The sequence below is a fragment of the Pezoporus flaviventris genome, unplaced genomic scaffold, assembly GCF_033815535.1.
Source record: "Pezoporus flaviventris isolate CSIRO_AGI_PZ_B2104156 unplaced genomic scaffold, CSIRO_AGI_Pfla_v1 ptg000005l, whole genome shotgun sequence".
NCBI classification, from domain to species: Eukaryota; Metazoa; Chordata; class Aves; order Psittaciformes; family Psittacidae; genus Pezoporus; species Pezoporus flaviventris.
The window spans coordinates 14838513-14855061 of record NW_026892553.1 but is presented as its reverse complement, the minus strand read 5'-3'; the positions used below and the strand labels follow the sequence as shown (position 1 = coordinate 14855061).

Below are 16549 nucleotides of genomic sequence, written 5' to 3'. Positions count from 1 at the left end.
CCTGTTAAACTGAGGCCAACATGTTTTCTGAAACTGACTTCTGGTTAAGCTAAAAGATTTAAGAATGAAAAATCAGATGATTCCATTCTGCCATATTACACAGAATAGCTTGAAGCTACTTTAATGTCTGCAAAAGTCCATTAACCAGAAAAAAAAATCTAGTGATAAAAGAACTTACTTTTCAATGCTGTACATATAGACATAGATGTAGTATACATCATCATAGGAAATACAGTTCCCATAGACCTATTCAAAGGAGGGTTTTCTTGTTTAAGTGACAGTGATTTAATTCAGGGTGTGTGTAACCATAATGCACATGTGAGCCTGAGTTGGCAGGTAAATAAGCACTGTGCTGCTGACCCCTGAACGGCAGCAGGAAGGGAACAGGCGATCACTGAGTTTCACTTGACTCAGACCAGGTTTCAGTCATGGACTGTGAGAAAGGAATCTTTCAGCTGCAAAGTTCAGAATTTGGAACATAAAATAATTAGGAAAATGTTTAATACCAACCCACCCTCTTTATTAATTTCTTCAAGTATTTTTAATAGTGCAAAATACTGGTTTGCAGCAGTACAGCAACTATGGGAATTCACAGGAAAAAAAAAATCTTAGAAGATTTCCAAAGTCAAACAAAAAAAATTTTAATACTGTATTTTTAGCAAGAACATTTTTAACAAAGAATGTGTACTTTAACTTAATATGGTACAACAGAGAAACCATACTTAAAAGTTTCCATTATCTAACACTCTACTGCATATTCATTTTTCCATCTTAAAAGACCAAAAGCCAAGCTGAACTGAGCATAAAAAAAAGCATCAATTATAATCCTCATATTACGTCAGCTGTTAGGGTTTAGCTCACACTTCTGAATTGGTCATCTAATGAAAGGACAATTTTTACATCATTCTTTTAAAAAATGTACACACATTTCTTTTTAAAACGTAATATATATCGAGTATCTGCTTCAGTAAACAAAGCTTAATTTATAAACACAATCGAAACAGCTCCATGTTGAACAGTTTCAGTGATAAACTGGACTTGTATGATGTACAGCCAGTGAGGACCTTTGTGGCTTAAAATCATTGTGCCATCGCTATACAGTAATAGCTACCTCCTTAGAGAAAAAAAAAAAGTTCTTTTTTGGGGGGAAAGGGGGAATAATTCCTGTATGTGCTTAAAAATACTAAAACTCCTTTCTAGCTCCGGGGACCTAAAAATGATCTGTTGCAACAGGCTTGGTTTGGTATGGTAAGCTTGTAAAAAGTCTCAGTATTTCTAACACGGCAGTTTTTGATGCAGCAACAGTAAATTGCTTGAAATTGTCCTTCAAGTTTCATGCTACAAATCCTGTTCTTCACACAGTACTGAAGGCATCAAAGGTTGCGAAGGGACGTTTTTCATCAACTATACAGTCTTCAAATAGTGGTCATTACACATTTTTCAACAATAGGTGTTTCCTTCAGTACATAATAGTAGGTTTGATGTATGTTCTGTTTTCTGGAGGGGAAAAAAAAAAAGAAGAAAAGGTCAATTACAAAGTGATGCTTTTATAATTAACTGAAGCTCAGGTGGGTTTCTCATTTGTTTGTGGGCTTCTATTCCCTGAAGCCAAATTATCAGATCTGCAAGTGGTAGAAAGCAGCCACCATGGAAAGAGACGGAGCAGCTGAGAAGAGCTCAGCCGAGCCCTTGGGAGGTGTGTCCGCAGAGAAAGGAGTAGGGCCCAGTCCTCCTGACCAAGGGGTGTAGGTTGGGACACTCAGCTGGGCTGAACACCCACCAGCTTCGTTTCTAGTAATGTAATACTAGTCTAGAACTAGTACTAGTGTGGAACTAGTCTAGTACTAGTTCTAGTCTAGTAGTTTCTTGCCCGGCAGCGTCTGTGGAGGTGATGCTGTAAATACTCCGAGTTGGATTTTCTCCCTTTGTGGCACTTGCATTTTAATGGAATACTCATTTTCCTCCCTTTTTTTCCGGGAGGCAGCCGGTGTTGTACTACATGCCTCCATAAGAGAGTGAATAACATGCCATCAGCTTTACAACATGACATTAGTATATGCACAAAACCTTCTAGGGAGCAGTGTGTTAAACCAAAATTGCATTGCATTAAAAAATGTAATAGAAGGAAATCAATATCTTTCTTTTCTTGTAAAACTGTTCTTTCATTCAGAAACCATCACATTCCTTTTAAAATTATTTTTCCTTATTTAGGGAATCGGTAGAAAGCCATTTATTTCCTTCATAAAGTTATTTCTAGTTATAGTACCTATCAACTGTGATTTTTCACATTAAGCAACATTAAGCCCAGAAAAAAAATACATATTGAAATGCCTACAGAAACTAAAGCTAACAAAAATCCATATACTTGTTCATTATACAATGAATCATGAATCCACCCAGCTACACCCGCAAGTACTGATCTTGAAGATGATAGCAAAATGATAATATTGAGAAGCATTTTGTATAATGTTGACATCTCTCCCATTACTGTTTTACATATGCCAATACTGAACACTCATATGGAGAGAACAAGTATTGACCTGCTAACTGACACTGATCCTTGGAGCAATCTCAAAGTTTGCCACATTTCAATTTCAAAATGCATTTCAGCTATAATATGAGTGATTTATCATTTAGCAGTAGCTGTCAAAGTAACCTCCTAGATAAAACAAAAACATCTGGAACCATAAACAGAGGAGAGCAGTAGCTGAATTTTAATCCAAATCTGACATGTTCACTTCATTAGGAACAGGAAACAGCTAATTAGTAATTGAATGTTTCATGGTTTTAAGGAGGCTCAGACTTTCCAAACAGAGATGATTTAATATGTATTTCGGATGTAAACAAGAATAAAGATCGGAAGAGCCAGGGCCATAACATCTCCAGAGGAACAGTTGGGAGCATGGGAACCTCCGAAGGAGGGACTAAAATTAGTTTCAGGCCTTTGGCTAATTAAAATTATTGCCTTAAACTTAACTTAGAGGGGTAAATATGAAAGCCTGGGGAGGGGGTAAAGCAGAAATGCAAATACTGAGCACTGTGGAGATTTTTTCCTTCTGGTTACTGGGAATTTGCACAAGACTCCTTCCCACTGCAGGCTGTGGGTGATCCGGCCCTATCAAAGTTCTAATTCTGACAGAATCTGCAGGTCAGCATGGCTGCCCTCAGAACTACATGTCTCTGTAGTGACATTCTGCCACAATGTGTGTCTTGTGAGCAGCAGCACCCCTGCAGGCACTATGTACAGATTTACCCAGAGCCTAACGTGTCCTGGGCACCCAACCAATACCTGCTCCCCAGACGTATGAAGGCATCTCTGGCCTGGCCACCTACACTGGTGGGATCCCACTAGTCCGTGTAATACCAATGGAAGTCAGCAAAAATTAGGCACTTGACACTATCCAAATGGGCACTGGGCGTCAGCTGCATCTTCTGATACATGTCTGACACTTGGTATCTGTACAGACAAGGGCAGTTAAGGCACAGACCACACACGAGAGCATGTTTGTGCTGTGTGTGCTACAAGGACTCTGCAAAGAGGAGGGGAGGAATCCGGATGTGCACTCAAGGAAACGCTCTACAAAAAATGGGATCACTACTGGTTAGTAATATAAAGAGATATTTAATTATTGATATTTTTATTGTATTTTAAAAACTATTTTTCAAACTAAGGTGGGAGTTGGTCATCAAAGGTGCTGCAGGCTCATGGACTACTTAAACTTTGAACAAGTTTCAGTGTTTTCTTCCTATTCCCTTTATTTCTCAAGGAAAGTCCAATGAAGTATCTGGAATACCTGGAAGAGAGAAAGTAAATGCCAAAGCTCAAGCAGAGTGCAAGCACGCAGGAGGTATTACTGATCACTAAACAGAAAGTTCACAGTTAAATATTCCCTTTCTTATAAAGCTCTCAGTTATTCTCCAGAAATTAAAATACTTTTTTGTTGCTGTGCAATAAACTGAACTCCATGGCATTAACAACGTCATACAGCAACCACCTCTGAGGAGTGAGCACGTTAGGAGCATCTGTGCTACCACTTACACACAGAAAAGACAATGCCATGTTGTCAAATCTTTCCTGACGAATATTCACCGTCTCCTCAGTGTAGCTGACTGCAAGCTACATACCATTTTATAGTGTTTTACTGTATTATATAGCAAAAATCTGAATAAATCTGTGTGCAATAAATGTATTCTTTTATTAGGTTTATCCCTTAATCAAATATTCATTTATGTGGGCTTCATTCTAATAAAAAATGAAATTATACAAAGGTGAGCAAAAGCATAGATTTACAGTAGTTTAAAGCCTAATTTCATTCTCTAGGGGTAATATTGACAATATAAAAACTGTATAAATGATATTCCCTAACACTAAATATGCTTATGAGCCCCCTGTGCATGTTATATTGCTTTACAGCCTACAGTGAAATGCATGACTGGCTTAATAAGCAAGACATTTAGAAAGGATTGTTTTTCCCCTTCACAACGTACAAGACAAGTAAAGAAGTAAAGATCTCAGTTTCTCAGTGAGCCAGAGCCTTTGTTAGTAATTGTAATTTTCCCTCAGGATGGTGTTGTCTTTCCTGAGCTGTTAGTCCAGGGACCAGCATCCATCTCCTGCACACTCTTCTAGCAACAATATCATTGCTCTTCTCTGTCTTTTAAGGTTTAATGTGTGTATAAAGGACAAATCCAAAAGCAAGAACTATCATCTGCTTATTATTCACTTTTTCTTTTTTTTTCAGCCTCTCCAGCACCCCTGAACTTCCTGACTCCTTTGTGAGCCTTTGTCTGTAACACCTTTCAGTCAGTAACGGAGCTGTATTTCCACAGAACTACTTTAAACCAGGATCTGCACGTGTACCCTCACAGCCCGCAGCAGCGCTGTGCCTGGTAACGCTGCTGTGCAAATCCCTCCTGCATGGGGAGCACCGTGGCACAGCCGGCAGCTGTCATCAGCCGACACGGCTATGGCTGGGGACTGTGCAGGTAACTTGGGAGGGGAAAGTCACTGGAGAAAGGAAATTTGGGATCTGCTACATAGTGAGGAAACAAAGATAAATCTGTTTTATCAGTAAATTATTCATGCAATTCAGAAAATGAACCCCAGCACTCTGTGCTGCAGAGATCATGGGCAGCAGAGATGAAATAAAATGAACCTTTGCCCATTCAGAGGAAGGAGCTGGGGGAGCTGCTAGCATAGCAGTTTGGTGGAGCTCAGAGGGGGTTGTTTCTGCAGACTCAAGAGCACCAGACCTGCACTCTCGGAGGCTTCGCACAGCTCCTACTTGAGGGGTTGAATTACAGAGTCTCACAAGATACCACAGGTGTCCTGGGCAGAAGCTGATCTCTGTCCTTCCTAAGCTATACAGAGTCAGCATTTCAGTTAGATCAGAGCCATGCCAAGCTCAGGATGCAGCAGCACATGGAAAATCAATGCCATAACAATAAATCTGACTTATAAAGCTGGGGCTAATTAGTCTGAAGCAGTCTCTTATTTTGTAGAAAGAAAAATCAGAAAACAGTTCCCTTCTCCTGTGGCTGACATCCCTCAAAACTCCTTTTTCCCTTCACCTCTTGGTGAGGACTGCTGGCTGGTCCAGAAGGAGGCTGCACCCAGGCCCCTCTGTGGGGTTAAGGACCACAGCGATTCCGACAAACACAGCTATGGATACCTTCACTTCCGTGGGGAAAAAAAAAAAGACCTGGCTTGCAGCAGTTCCTGTGGCTTTGGGCTTGTCCCTCAGCAGAATGGCAACAGTGAGTAGAACTGACTTCTTTGCTATTAGTTGTGTGCAGTGAAACTCTTCCCGTCCTTTACCTGTTTTCCAAACTGAGCAGTGAAAGAGAAGAAAACACCACCCCATGAGCAGGGCCGTTTCCTCTAGACTCACAGAAGCCTGTGAACAGTGACTGCTGCTTCTGTACTAAGTTTGGTTTGCTGTCTTTTAATCCATCGCTCTTTCCTACTGCCTCTCTTCCACCTCTGCAGTCCCTGATGCCTAGTGATGGCTGAGCTGCCTCCCCCTCCTCTCACAGCAGGCTGGGCTGTGGCACTGGGCCCTTCAGAGCAGCACACTGCCTCTGGGGTTCCTTCCCTTCTTTTCTTGCGTTTAGGACTACTGAGTCACTTCTGTCAAGTACTTCCACATCCGTGTTAACAGACCTGAAATCTTGTGCAGAAATCAGGATTTCTAATAAGTAACAACAGCCAAGGACAAGAATATGTTCACTGAATACAAACTATGCAGATGCTGGAATGCCACTGTCTGTGTGAACAGACAGGGCGCTAACATAGTGGTTCCTGCTTAGGAAATACTCAAGCCTACTGACTCTGAATTACTGAATAAATGATTTAGCCCTTTGTAAGAAGAGAAAAGTATGGACTTCACATTCAGTGGTCTCCTGGAGAAACCTTTACCCACCTTTTGTTTCCAGTAAATTACAAAATCTCAGCTTCCTCCCTCACACGTGTGTGTATGGGCTTACAAGAGAGGGAGAGAGTCAGAAAAACACTGTGTGCCAAAAGCAGAACTAACACTGTGACCAACATCAGCGATACTCTTGGTTTTAAAGCATAATGTTTAAACGTTTCACATTTGCATCACCAGCAGGTGAGCCATGCAGTCAGCGCAGATATCTCACGATGAGTTGTAGAGGACCTTTTTAGCGGTGAAGCAGCTAACACAAGGGCTTTCAGCAGTGCATGGCCAGTGTGCACGTGGATACACAGTCTGGTAATGGCACACAAACTTCAAAGGAGGTTTTCTAGAAACACTGCAATATAAGACAGTACAGAAACTAGTAGAGATTTTGTAATTCAGAGCAGGATGGGAGGAAGAAGGCCTAAAATCCAAGCAAAAGAGACAGCAAAGAATTCACTTGCTTTCAAGGAAAATTCCACGACTGGTTAGTTTAATCTCAGAGAGTTCTAATCACAGTGCTCTGGTCTTTTCTTACGTCAAATTCTAAGTGCCTGAACAATTTTTTCAATGAAAGCAAGACCAAGACAATAGCAACTGTGATTTCCAAGCTTGCTGAATTTGTCTCTTACAATTCTAGAGTACTCTGAAATTCAGTGGTGTGGTTGGTTTCAGTGGATTGCAGAATTTGGAGGTATCATTTGATACAGTAACAAAGTTGTTAAACCTCTTAAAAAACACTACCCTTCTCTCTTCTGTCCGCCTTTCCCCTTTTTACCACAGGCTGTATTTGAAAACTGACAGGTTATACCGTAATATTGAAAAAGTATAGCCCCGTTTTCTAAATAATAGAACCCCAAATATGTTGCAAACTGCAGCAGTCCCTCATCTTTGGCAAACAGAGGAAAATAACGAGTTATTCATGGTTGCTGAGAGTTTTTGTGCTAAATCTCTGCCAGGTTATTTCACAAACAAAAGCAGCAGCAGCCGCCCTGGGTCCCCCTCTTGTTGCAGGTTCAGTGAACCACGTTTCCTTTGAACCGCATTTTCACCCCCGGAAGGTCAGTCTGCTTGTGCTGCTGCCTCCTCCTTGAAATCTGGAGTTTTTGTAAATCATCATCATCAAGTATTATGGTAACATCTATTTTTTAGAAATTTAAGCTAACATTGCTTTGCTGATTGTTCCAATATCCCCTAACAATGAAATATAGTAATACAAAAGTTAACTAAGGTATAAACATGCAAAAGGAGAAGTCTCCCTGCGATCATAAAATGATGTTATTTTCTGTTCAGCAGTTCATGTTACTGCTGTTCATGCTAATTAATTAAAGGAGCTGTTGCTGTAATGTGCAAACAGGGAATCTGAGAAACTGAGAGGGCTTTTAGGTCTCGGAGTGAAGTTAAGTCAATCTGGGCGCGGGCAATCAAATGTAATGAAATCACTTGTCAGTGCTAAGCTTGCAAAAACTGTGAAGTTTGACTAGGGAGTAAAAGGATTATAATTAGATTTCCAATAGGATAATAACTAAATGGCAGAAAGCAGTAAAGAGAAAATATTACTTTGTTAGCTAATGGCGCTGCTGTTCAGTTTTAGTTTTTATCAGCACACTTGTAGTTGTGCTAATTTAATTTGCTTTTATCAGCAAAAATGCACTACTCGAATGGTACTTGAATGTCATTTGCAAAAATCATCGATCTGAAGGTGCACTTAATGACACCCAGTATGTTTATTTTATGTGAAACAGAGATTGGCTGATAAAATGGTTGATGCACTATCTTGCTGGCCCACAAGTGAGTGATGGAGGTAGCACCAGGGGGGTATCGGTGTGCGTGCATCACCCTCCTGCACCACTCAGCTACGCAGGGGGCTCTATAACCACAGCAACTATTAACTTCCTATTTTGTCAGCTAAAAGCTTCTATCAGCTCAAGCTCTGCTGGACTAAAAGCTCAGGTATACAGAGGATGCAGGTATTAGACTGTAAAGTTCAGAAACTTTTTAAGTCTCATCTACACAGAATTTCTGTTCAATTAATATACAAAGAAGAGAGAAAATGAGTCAACTAAATGGAAGAGATTTATAATGCAGATCAGAATCCTAGTACATGAACAGCTTGTGTTAATAAAATCATTTTAAGAAATGAGCATAAAATATGATACGACTTAATCACTGTGAAAGGTGGCTGTGCAGCATTTTTGTAATTTTCCTTTAAACCATCTTAAGGAGATACTGGCAGTGAAACTAATTGAATTTCAAAGGAAAGGCACTGTGTGAATGATAGATTTCTGTCCAGCAGAGCTATTGACAACAGAAAAAGAAAGGTCTGCATTGATGCTAAAGCTTTTTTCTGTGCAACAGAGATAGATTTTGGAAGCTAGGAAACAGCTTTGTATGAGGGACATGTGTTTTGACCCTTCCTCCTCAAAGGGCCCAAAAAACAAAGGCAGCAAATGAAGGAGGCAAGGAGGGAGTGTGCTCCAATTGTTAACGACAGTAGTGAAATAGTAGCAGTCAAGTACAAAAACTATAATCAAAGGAAAAGAGTAAGAAGATACTACAGTATCAGCACAAATAAAAATGAAAGGGGTGGTGCTACAGGACAGAAACACTTTGAAATCTGAACAAGCTCTACGGAAAGCTCTTCACAAGTCTTTTTATCAGCGGAGAGTGCTCTGTGGAAAACAGGCTAAACTCATCACACATTTGCATGTGAACAAGATTACCACAGCAAAACTCTCACTGAAGTCAGCATACGCTGTCCTTCATCGTGGTGATGAAGCCAAGAGGTGCTTTGCCACTGAAGAGCACAGGGCAGGTTTTCAGCTCCTACAGCATAAGTCACATTCTGCTTTTGTAGCAGGCACCAGGCCCAGAGATACTGAGCTCAGTGGAGAGCCACTTCTCCCTTTGTTCAGGCTTTTAATCTGGACAAGAACTACATTATCCAAAGCCTGTTAAAACTAAAGAATGACGTAGCTGGGACAAGATTAAAAAAACCACAGACCAACCCAAACCTGAAATAAAAATCATAAAATCACAAGGTTTTCTGTTATATCAATAGACTACAGAAATATAAGAAAGTTTTCTTAATTCATTCTAGTAAGTAAATGGTTGTCAGAAGCGGCCATGCATCACTTTCCACAGTTTTTCATGATCATTTTTGATGGGATTTGAGCCAACTGTAACTTTTTTCCCCCAACTGAAAATTGTAATTTTTTTACTAGATTCTGTCTAGAGGCACCTTTGACTCTTGGGATCTTTCTGGAAGAGCACTGAGCACTCCTCCCAGCAGGTATCATTAACAGATAGAAATGTTACAAATATTTTGCTTGTCAAATTTAAATACATGTGTCAGTGCTTATCCAATATTTTGACTATTTCTGGCAGTAACACTTTTCCAATTGCAATATTTAGAGCACAGCTCTAATCATATGTGTACACATATATACACACATATGTTGTATGTATATATATGCACTACAATAAAGCTGTGATTCTCCTTCTTTGAAATACATAGCATATGAACCTAAAATCACAAAAAGAGACAGCAGTAAAAATATTTGAAAGCTTTCCCGTATAGATGACAGATGGATGACAGATGCATAGCAGAGGTATGCAAAGTCGAGCCTTTAACAGTTGAGAAATGCTGTAAATTAGGTTCGTATCTCTAACTGCATTGCAGTCCTCCCCACACTTAAGGGGACTGTCTCTAGTTCCTTTGACACACATCATTTTTGCACATTCCCATTACCTGGGGTGTAGAAGGGCTCTGGGAACCAGCTGTTCAGTGGAACAGCACTGAAATGGGCAGCAGTTTCCAGGCTGCTGGAATAGCTGGTGCAGAACTGAATGGTGTGTCATGAATACAGCACAGAATTGAAGGGAGAAGGTTGGTTTTATAGAAAACCAACACTATGAAACTGTTTTTTTGCCGAAGTCAGAGAATTTCTCTGTTCAAATGACACCATATTTTATCAGAGGTGACTATGGATTTTCTGCCTGTCTCAAACAGCCTTCCAATGGCAATGGAAATAACCCTGAAGATCTCTGTATCTCCCTCCCTTAAGTGATGATCACACAGCTCCCTCACTTCACAAGCCTACAGCCAGAATGCACTTACTGTTCCTTGGGAAGCACTCAAACAATACAAACTGTATTTACAGTCACCGAACAGCGAGGGAAATGGAGCACTGTGTAATTGCTCCTAATGTGAAGACGACTTTCCTTTTCCTCCTACAGGTTATGCAGTTTTTGAAAACACCTGTGATCTTTGTAGGCTGGTACGGATCAGAGGTAAAATATTAAAAAAGTATTAAAAAAAAGCATGTAAAACCACTTTTGAACTTAGTGCACGTATCTGATAGCTAAATACAGCTTTCCAACATCTCTGTTTAAACAGTTACTTTCTGATCTTGATCTTCCTAAGTTTTTCTGTACTGAAAAGGAAGACAAAATTAAATTGTGTAATCTACATTTATCTTAAAGCAGGAAAATGGAGACAAAAGCTGTTCTGCATTTTGTTACATTTTTAATTTGGCTCGTGGTAAACAAGTAAGTGATGGGATGTGGTACATACTGCACCTTGCATCGCTGCACTGTCATGTTGGGTTCCGTTGTGTTCTATTTCCATATCTGGGATTCCAGCATCTGAAAGACATGACACTGAAGATTAATGCATTCCCCTTTGCCCTCCTCTCATGCATCTTTAGAAAAATATTTATAGCAAACTAGGGTGATCTCCAAGTTACACAGTCTTGCATAAAACATTTGGTCTTCATAGAATTTTCAGTAGTAAATCGTTCCCAAAATGTGCAAACATTACTGGTCTCACAGTGAATTATTTTTAACGTGCTTCACATTTGTCTAATGATCAGATAATAACCAACACGTGATTTTAATATGTCCGTAAAATTTGCTTGGAGAATGAGGGCATCTGACAGATGAAAAATAAAAGTTAAAATTGAACTGGGGTGACATTAAACTACATTGACTCTCCTAGCAATGTACCTGCAATGTACAGATTTAGAGTATAGCCAGTGCCAGTCAACACGTTTGCGTTTGCACACGTGCGTACCACTTTGTACAGAACAGGACTGTGCAAACTGCATTTAAAAGACTCACCTCAGGATGCTGTAAGCAAGTGTTATCACCCAAAGCAAAACTACGTATGTGATATTATGTGAAGTATTTCCAGATTTCTGAGAAGAGCTTTCCAAAATGGATTGTGGCTTTTTTTCCAAATTGAGAAAGAGTCTCATGATGATACGCACTTTTGGACTATTTAATTTCATACTGGTAATACCTCTATACGCACCATCTTCCAGGCTGGGGGTGGGGGCTCAAACACCCTAGGGTGTTATGGTAACAGATGCCATTATCCACCTTGTGCCAGCAACGATTAGCATGAAGGGTATGTGATTTGAATCCATGACACCTCAAATCCTGGAGAAACTTCTGCTTCCCGTATCATATGGCTCTTAGAATTATAGCAAGAAAAATCCCACACCTGAAAGGGAGCTGCCTGAAGTTTTTCTGTGTAGAAGCCTGTTCTGGACTTTCTCCAGTAGAGGATAACTGTACTATTGCTTTCTCAGATCCCCGCAGTTGGAATGTCAATACTCATCACAAAGATGATATTTTGCTGGTCACCCTACAGCCTCACTGGACTCTATGCCAAAGCAGGGCAACCCATTAAAAGCATAGTCCATGCACAGAAGAGTAATATGAGTTTATAATTTAGTAATATGTAATGTGTAAACGAAATATATGTGATGTATGCGCATACAGCCTACAAATACATATGACCAAATAAATAATATTTTGATGTATATGATTTTTTCTTATAAAATTGACTGCTATTAGATAGGTCTTTCCTTATCCAGATTCCTGTTTGTTTTGAAGGGAAGTTCAGGGCACTGATCTATTAATCCAAAAAGGTTCTTTCTTTTCAAACGTTTTAGAGTACATGTTGTATATACAAAAATTTACAAAGTCATCTGTAACTAGTAACAGCATCTGTTAAATGAGACAGACTGTCAGACTTAAATTAAAAATATTCAGAATAGCCCTTCACATTTTGTTGTCATAAAATTGTACCTGCAATTAAATTGTGGATTAAGATGCTAATGAGCTACCTGATTTGCATGTGCAATCAGATTAGCATGTAAATATCAGCTTCTTGCAGGCACTAACATATATATGACTACCTGAGTGTGCCTGCAAATCAAACCACTAGCAGCCAGGCCCACAATAGCAGATGTAAAGATCTGTTAATCACATTGCTGGCATGTTGGTACCCCTTAATTTGTGGCTCCCAGAACTGTTGAGTACTCCTAACTGTTGTGCAAGCAGAAGGTGCTTACCAGCAATGGCAGAGTCTGGGTGAATGACCTTACAGAACATCAGGATTTAGGTTTGTTTTTTTCTGACATTCATCTTGTGGTGATGGCTGTGTCTGTGGGATGCAACCTGGGCATTTTCCTGACCCAGGGGAGGCAGTGGAAAAGGTTTCTGCTGGCTCTGTCCATCCATTCTCCCTTGGGTCAATGTCCCTGACCACGGTGCAACAGCAAGCTGTACATCCATGCTGGAATCACCACTGCTTCCCCTCTGTACATCAGAAAAGCCAGCCAGTTCCTGGTTATAGTGATATGCTGGACTATAAAACCCAGCAGATGAGAATGCCTCTGAAAGCTGCTGCTCTTGTACTTAAAGAGTTTATATCTCTTAGGTGCTCTAGATAAATCACAACTTGCAGTCCATTGTGGAGTGTTGTGATGGCAGTTCATGTAAACAGGCTGGCTGTAACTTTAAAAAACAGTCTGGGTAGCCCTCACAACCGAGAACTCAAGACAAGTTAAACTCATTATTTTTACTCAGCAGTTCAGGCAGATTTTGCAGTCTGCTTATGTTACCAAGGCTCAGTTACTGGCAGTGCCCACAGTAGGCGGCACAAAGATAACGTAAAGACTACACCAGATACAAATTGAACGTAACCCTGATTCATGAGCCTCTGCAGAGGCTTCCACGTAGGGATGCACAGCCTAAACCTTAGCTACAGAACCTGAAATTAACTAAAACTCAACTATGTTCATCTTAAATATTCAAGCCAAAGCTCTAAACTTTGGCCAGAACCATCTTAAGCAAGGGAGGCAATTCCTCCCACTACCCAAAACATGATCACTGTTTAGGAGATGAACTGATTTGGTTTTGTTTCACAAGAGTATTTGGGAAGTATTCAAAACCTAGTCAGCTCTGAAAGCTGATACATATTTAACAAACTTAATAGGTCCTGAGGCTGAGCAAAGTTCAGCCAAATGGCTTTTAAAATGAAGCTCAGCAGTTCTAAAAATGAATCTGCTGGGAGAGAAGAGTTCAGAGAACCTTATAGGAACCAAATTTCACATTGTCTTAGCTGGCACTGTAACAGATTTCTCTGGTAATGTATTCAGCATTTCTTGTCAGGTCTGTGTAAACTGCTCTGTCTGTTTCTCTAGTTACAGACTTACTTATTTTTTTAATTCATGACCCGGAGCACATGGCCTGAAATAGATTTTTCATTATTTCAGAAAAGGATTGTAGGTTTTTATTCTACAATTTGCTTTGCGCATCATTTTATTTTTTTTTTTCAATTAAACATCATTCTAAGCTAACTGTGAAAGGCCAACTAAGACATTACCATTTAACATCCTGAGACCGTCACCTGATGTGGCCTGTTTAAGTGCCTGTTCCACTTGTTCTCTTCTCTTTGATTCAAATTCCAAGGCTTCCTGCAATTTTCTCTTTGCCTTCTTTTCTTTCTTCAAGCGTTTCTGAATTGTTGCTGAAACGTAAATATATTGTAAGAATGGCTGTTAAAGCACAATTAATACATAATGGAGACAGTAAATGAGTTTATGTTCATGGCCCCAGTTCTAGCTTGGGAAAACCCCAAAATCTGGCATGAATCTGATATTAAAAAACCCCAAACCAAACCAACAAATGCCAACCAACCAAAAACAAAACCACAAAACCCCCAAGCCATATCCTGTAGTGAAACAATCTGAAGGGGCTTCAGATCTGCTTAAAAATCTTAAATCTTGTTGTCACTTTGGAACAGCCTCACAGATTTCAGTCTTCAGACCAGAACCTCAGCATCTTGGAGCCAGGCTGGCAGCTCATGTTTGACTTCACCAATTTGGACTCAATTCCAGGTTGAGCAGATCATTGGCTTAAACTAATTTCCAGGAACAGCAGCAATGTATATCCTCAAAATTAAATAAAATCTCTCACCCTTCATTCTAACCTTTTGCTTTAATGTTGAGATTTATAATGCACCCTCCTCCTCCAGTAGTTTTATTCAGAAAGATAATCCAAGCACACTGGTTATGCCGTCACTGACCACTCCTCATGGATAGAGGAAGTCTTCTGAATGTTCAGAGTTTAAACTAAACTTTTTTTTTGTTTTCTAATATTAAATGGAAAATAAATGTACTTCTGCAGGCAAACTGTCTGTATGCAGTATTGGAGAATCTGAAATGTCAGTACCAATAGGGTACACAGAGACATCTCATGGAATGAGGTCCTTTTTTTTGGTGAAAATGGAGGAGGAGTTGGGTTAATTTTGAAAGAAAATAACTGAAATACCAAGAACCACTGCCCAAGATGGAAGTCAGGTGTAAGGCTATTGCGAAGCTGACGGTATATAACTCAGATAAAAGATCAAATGTGTAGAGAAGGGGTATGTACTGAGTAACATAAGTACTTAAGCACTTCACTAGTACTAGGAGGAAAAAAGATGGAAAGCCAAAGGAGATGAACAAAAAAAGCATTGGGTTTTTGGTCCTAATGTTGAGAATCTCAGAGAGAAATTAAGAGGGAACTTCCCAGGTAGACGGCAGACCGAAAACAAGCCTGTAACATTGGTAAGTAAATGAAGTGTTATTATCTTCATCAGCAATTTCTCATTTTAAATAAAGCACTCCATAAACCCCTGAATAGTAGCTGGCTGTTTGGACTTAACACAGGTGCCGATGCAGTAACTCCTGTACAGCAGTAGACCACAATGCACTTTGCAGTCGTATCTTCTCTCTTTTACAGATGGAAAGCAGAAACAGTATCTTGACAAAACTCAGACACAGGCCGTTGGTTCACCTATATAAGAACTGGCAGGAAACAGAAGTATTCCTGACTAATCTCAGTTTTAAACCCAACTATAAATACAGTTAAAACTATAACTAGAAAATCGCACAGTATTAATTGTAGGCATGTGATCAATATCTTCATCGTGAACTGCTGACATTGGCTATTGTATTGCCTCATCTATATAAATTTGAGCAATAAAATGCACCTTTTAAGCTTTTACCTTTTCAAACCCTGAATCTTAATCCTGTATTTAAACTTATTTCTCATCAGCAACAGGTCACCATTACTTGGGCCAGAACCGCATCTCAAATATATACCTCTGCCAACCACAACCTTTCCTGTGCTCCTTCCTGTCCTTATTACCCCTATTAAACTATCTTTAATGGGCTCTTACACTTGTTTTTTCACCAGTGCTGCAAGAACACTATCCTCTGTCTCTTCGTTGTATGACCTCTCTTTCCTGGTTTAAACTGCTTGGTAGAATCTCCACAGGCCCATCTCCACACTTCTGCTGGAGCCAGGAAATACTCCCCTCCTGGATACAGCTTTTGTTTCAGGAAACCTGCAATCAGCTGACACACCTGGTTGGCATAAGGAAGATTAGCTGGACCAGAGGCTGATGCCCATGTACCATCTCAGAACCATCTGGAGAACAATGTTAGCAAGCCCTGGAAGGGGTCAAAGACAACTCCCATAGCACACCCCAGCTCATATAAATGTGCTACCTTCCTACAACCCATCTCAGCTCATGCAGAGGGTTGGAGAATGCCTCTGCATTGTGCTGCTTTGATTCACATGCATTGTCAAATCCTCACAGCCATACTTAATCCCATGGATTCATTATGGAATCAAACAAATGGAGAAACGATGGCGCTAGAAAAGGTAACTAAAATTAACAGACCAGAAAGAATCTAAGCTTAAATATAAATGGTCTTTTAAAACTACCACCCATTTGAGTCAAGTTTGCTAGTGCACACACTGTGGCAAACACTGCTCACAAGTATTGT

General features: G+C 40.0%; 1 protein-coding gene and 2 long non-coding RNA genes across 6 annotated transcripts in view; 2 read left to right on the top strand and 1 right to left on the bottom strand.

The window, feature by feature from the left end:
- Nucleotides 1-625: 625 nt before the first annotated feature.
- Nucleotides 626-16549, bottom strand: part of DACH2 (dachshund family transcription factor 2) — a 290535-nt gene continuing 274611 nt past the window's right edge. Inside the window, exons 10-12 of one of the 4 annotated variants that reach the window (XM_061446147.1) lie at nucleotides 14098-14241; nucleotides 10996-11066; nucleotides 626-1497 (exon numbers count right to left, since the gene is read on the bottom strand). In XM_061446147.1, the coding sequence (XP_061302131.1) occupies nucleotides 1441-1497; nucleotides 10996-11066; nucleotides 14098-14241 (272 nt within the window). In that variant the 3' untranslated portion in view covers nucleotides 626-1440. The remainder of the gene's footprint in view (nucleotides 1498-10995; nucleotides 11067-14097; nucleotides 14242-16549) is intronic. The other 3 variants (XM_061446149.1, XM_061446148.1, XM_061446150.1) reach the window with 3 other exon arrangements.
- LOC133265520 (uncharacterized) lies at nucleotides 1504-2104 on the top strand. Its single transcript, XR_009741990.1, has 2 exons — nucleotides 1504-1794; nucleotides 1860-2104. It is a non-coding gene; the product is annotated as an uncharacterized LOC133265520 (long non-coding RNA).
- LOC133265521 (uncharacterized) lies at nucleotides 9642-15771 on the top strand. The gene is made up of 2 exons (XR_009741991.1): nucleotides 9642-9711; nucleotides 15498-15771. It is a non-coding gene; the product is annotated as an uncharacterized LOC133265521 (long non-coding RNA).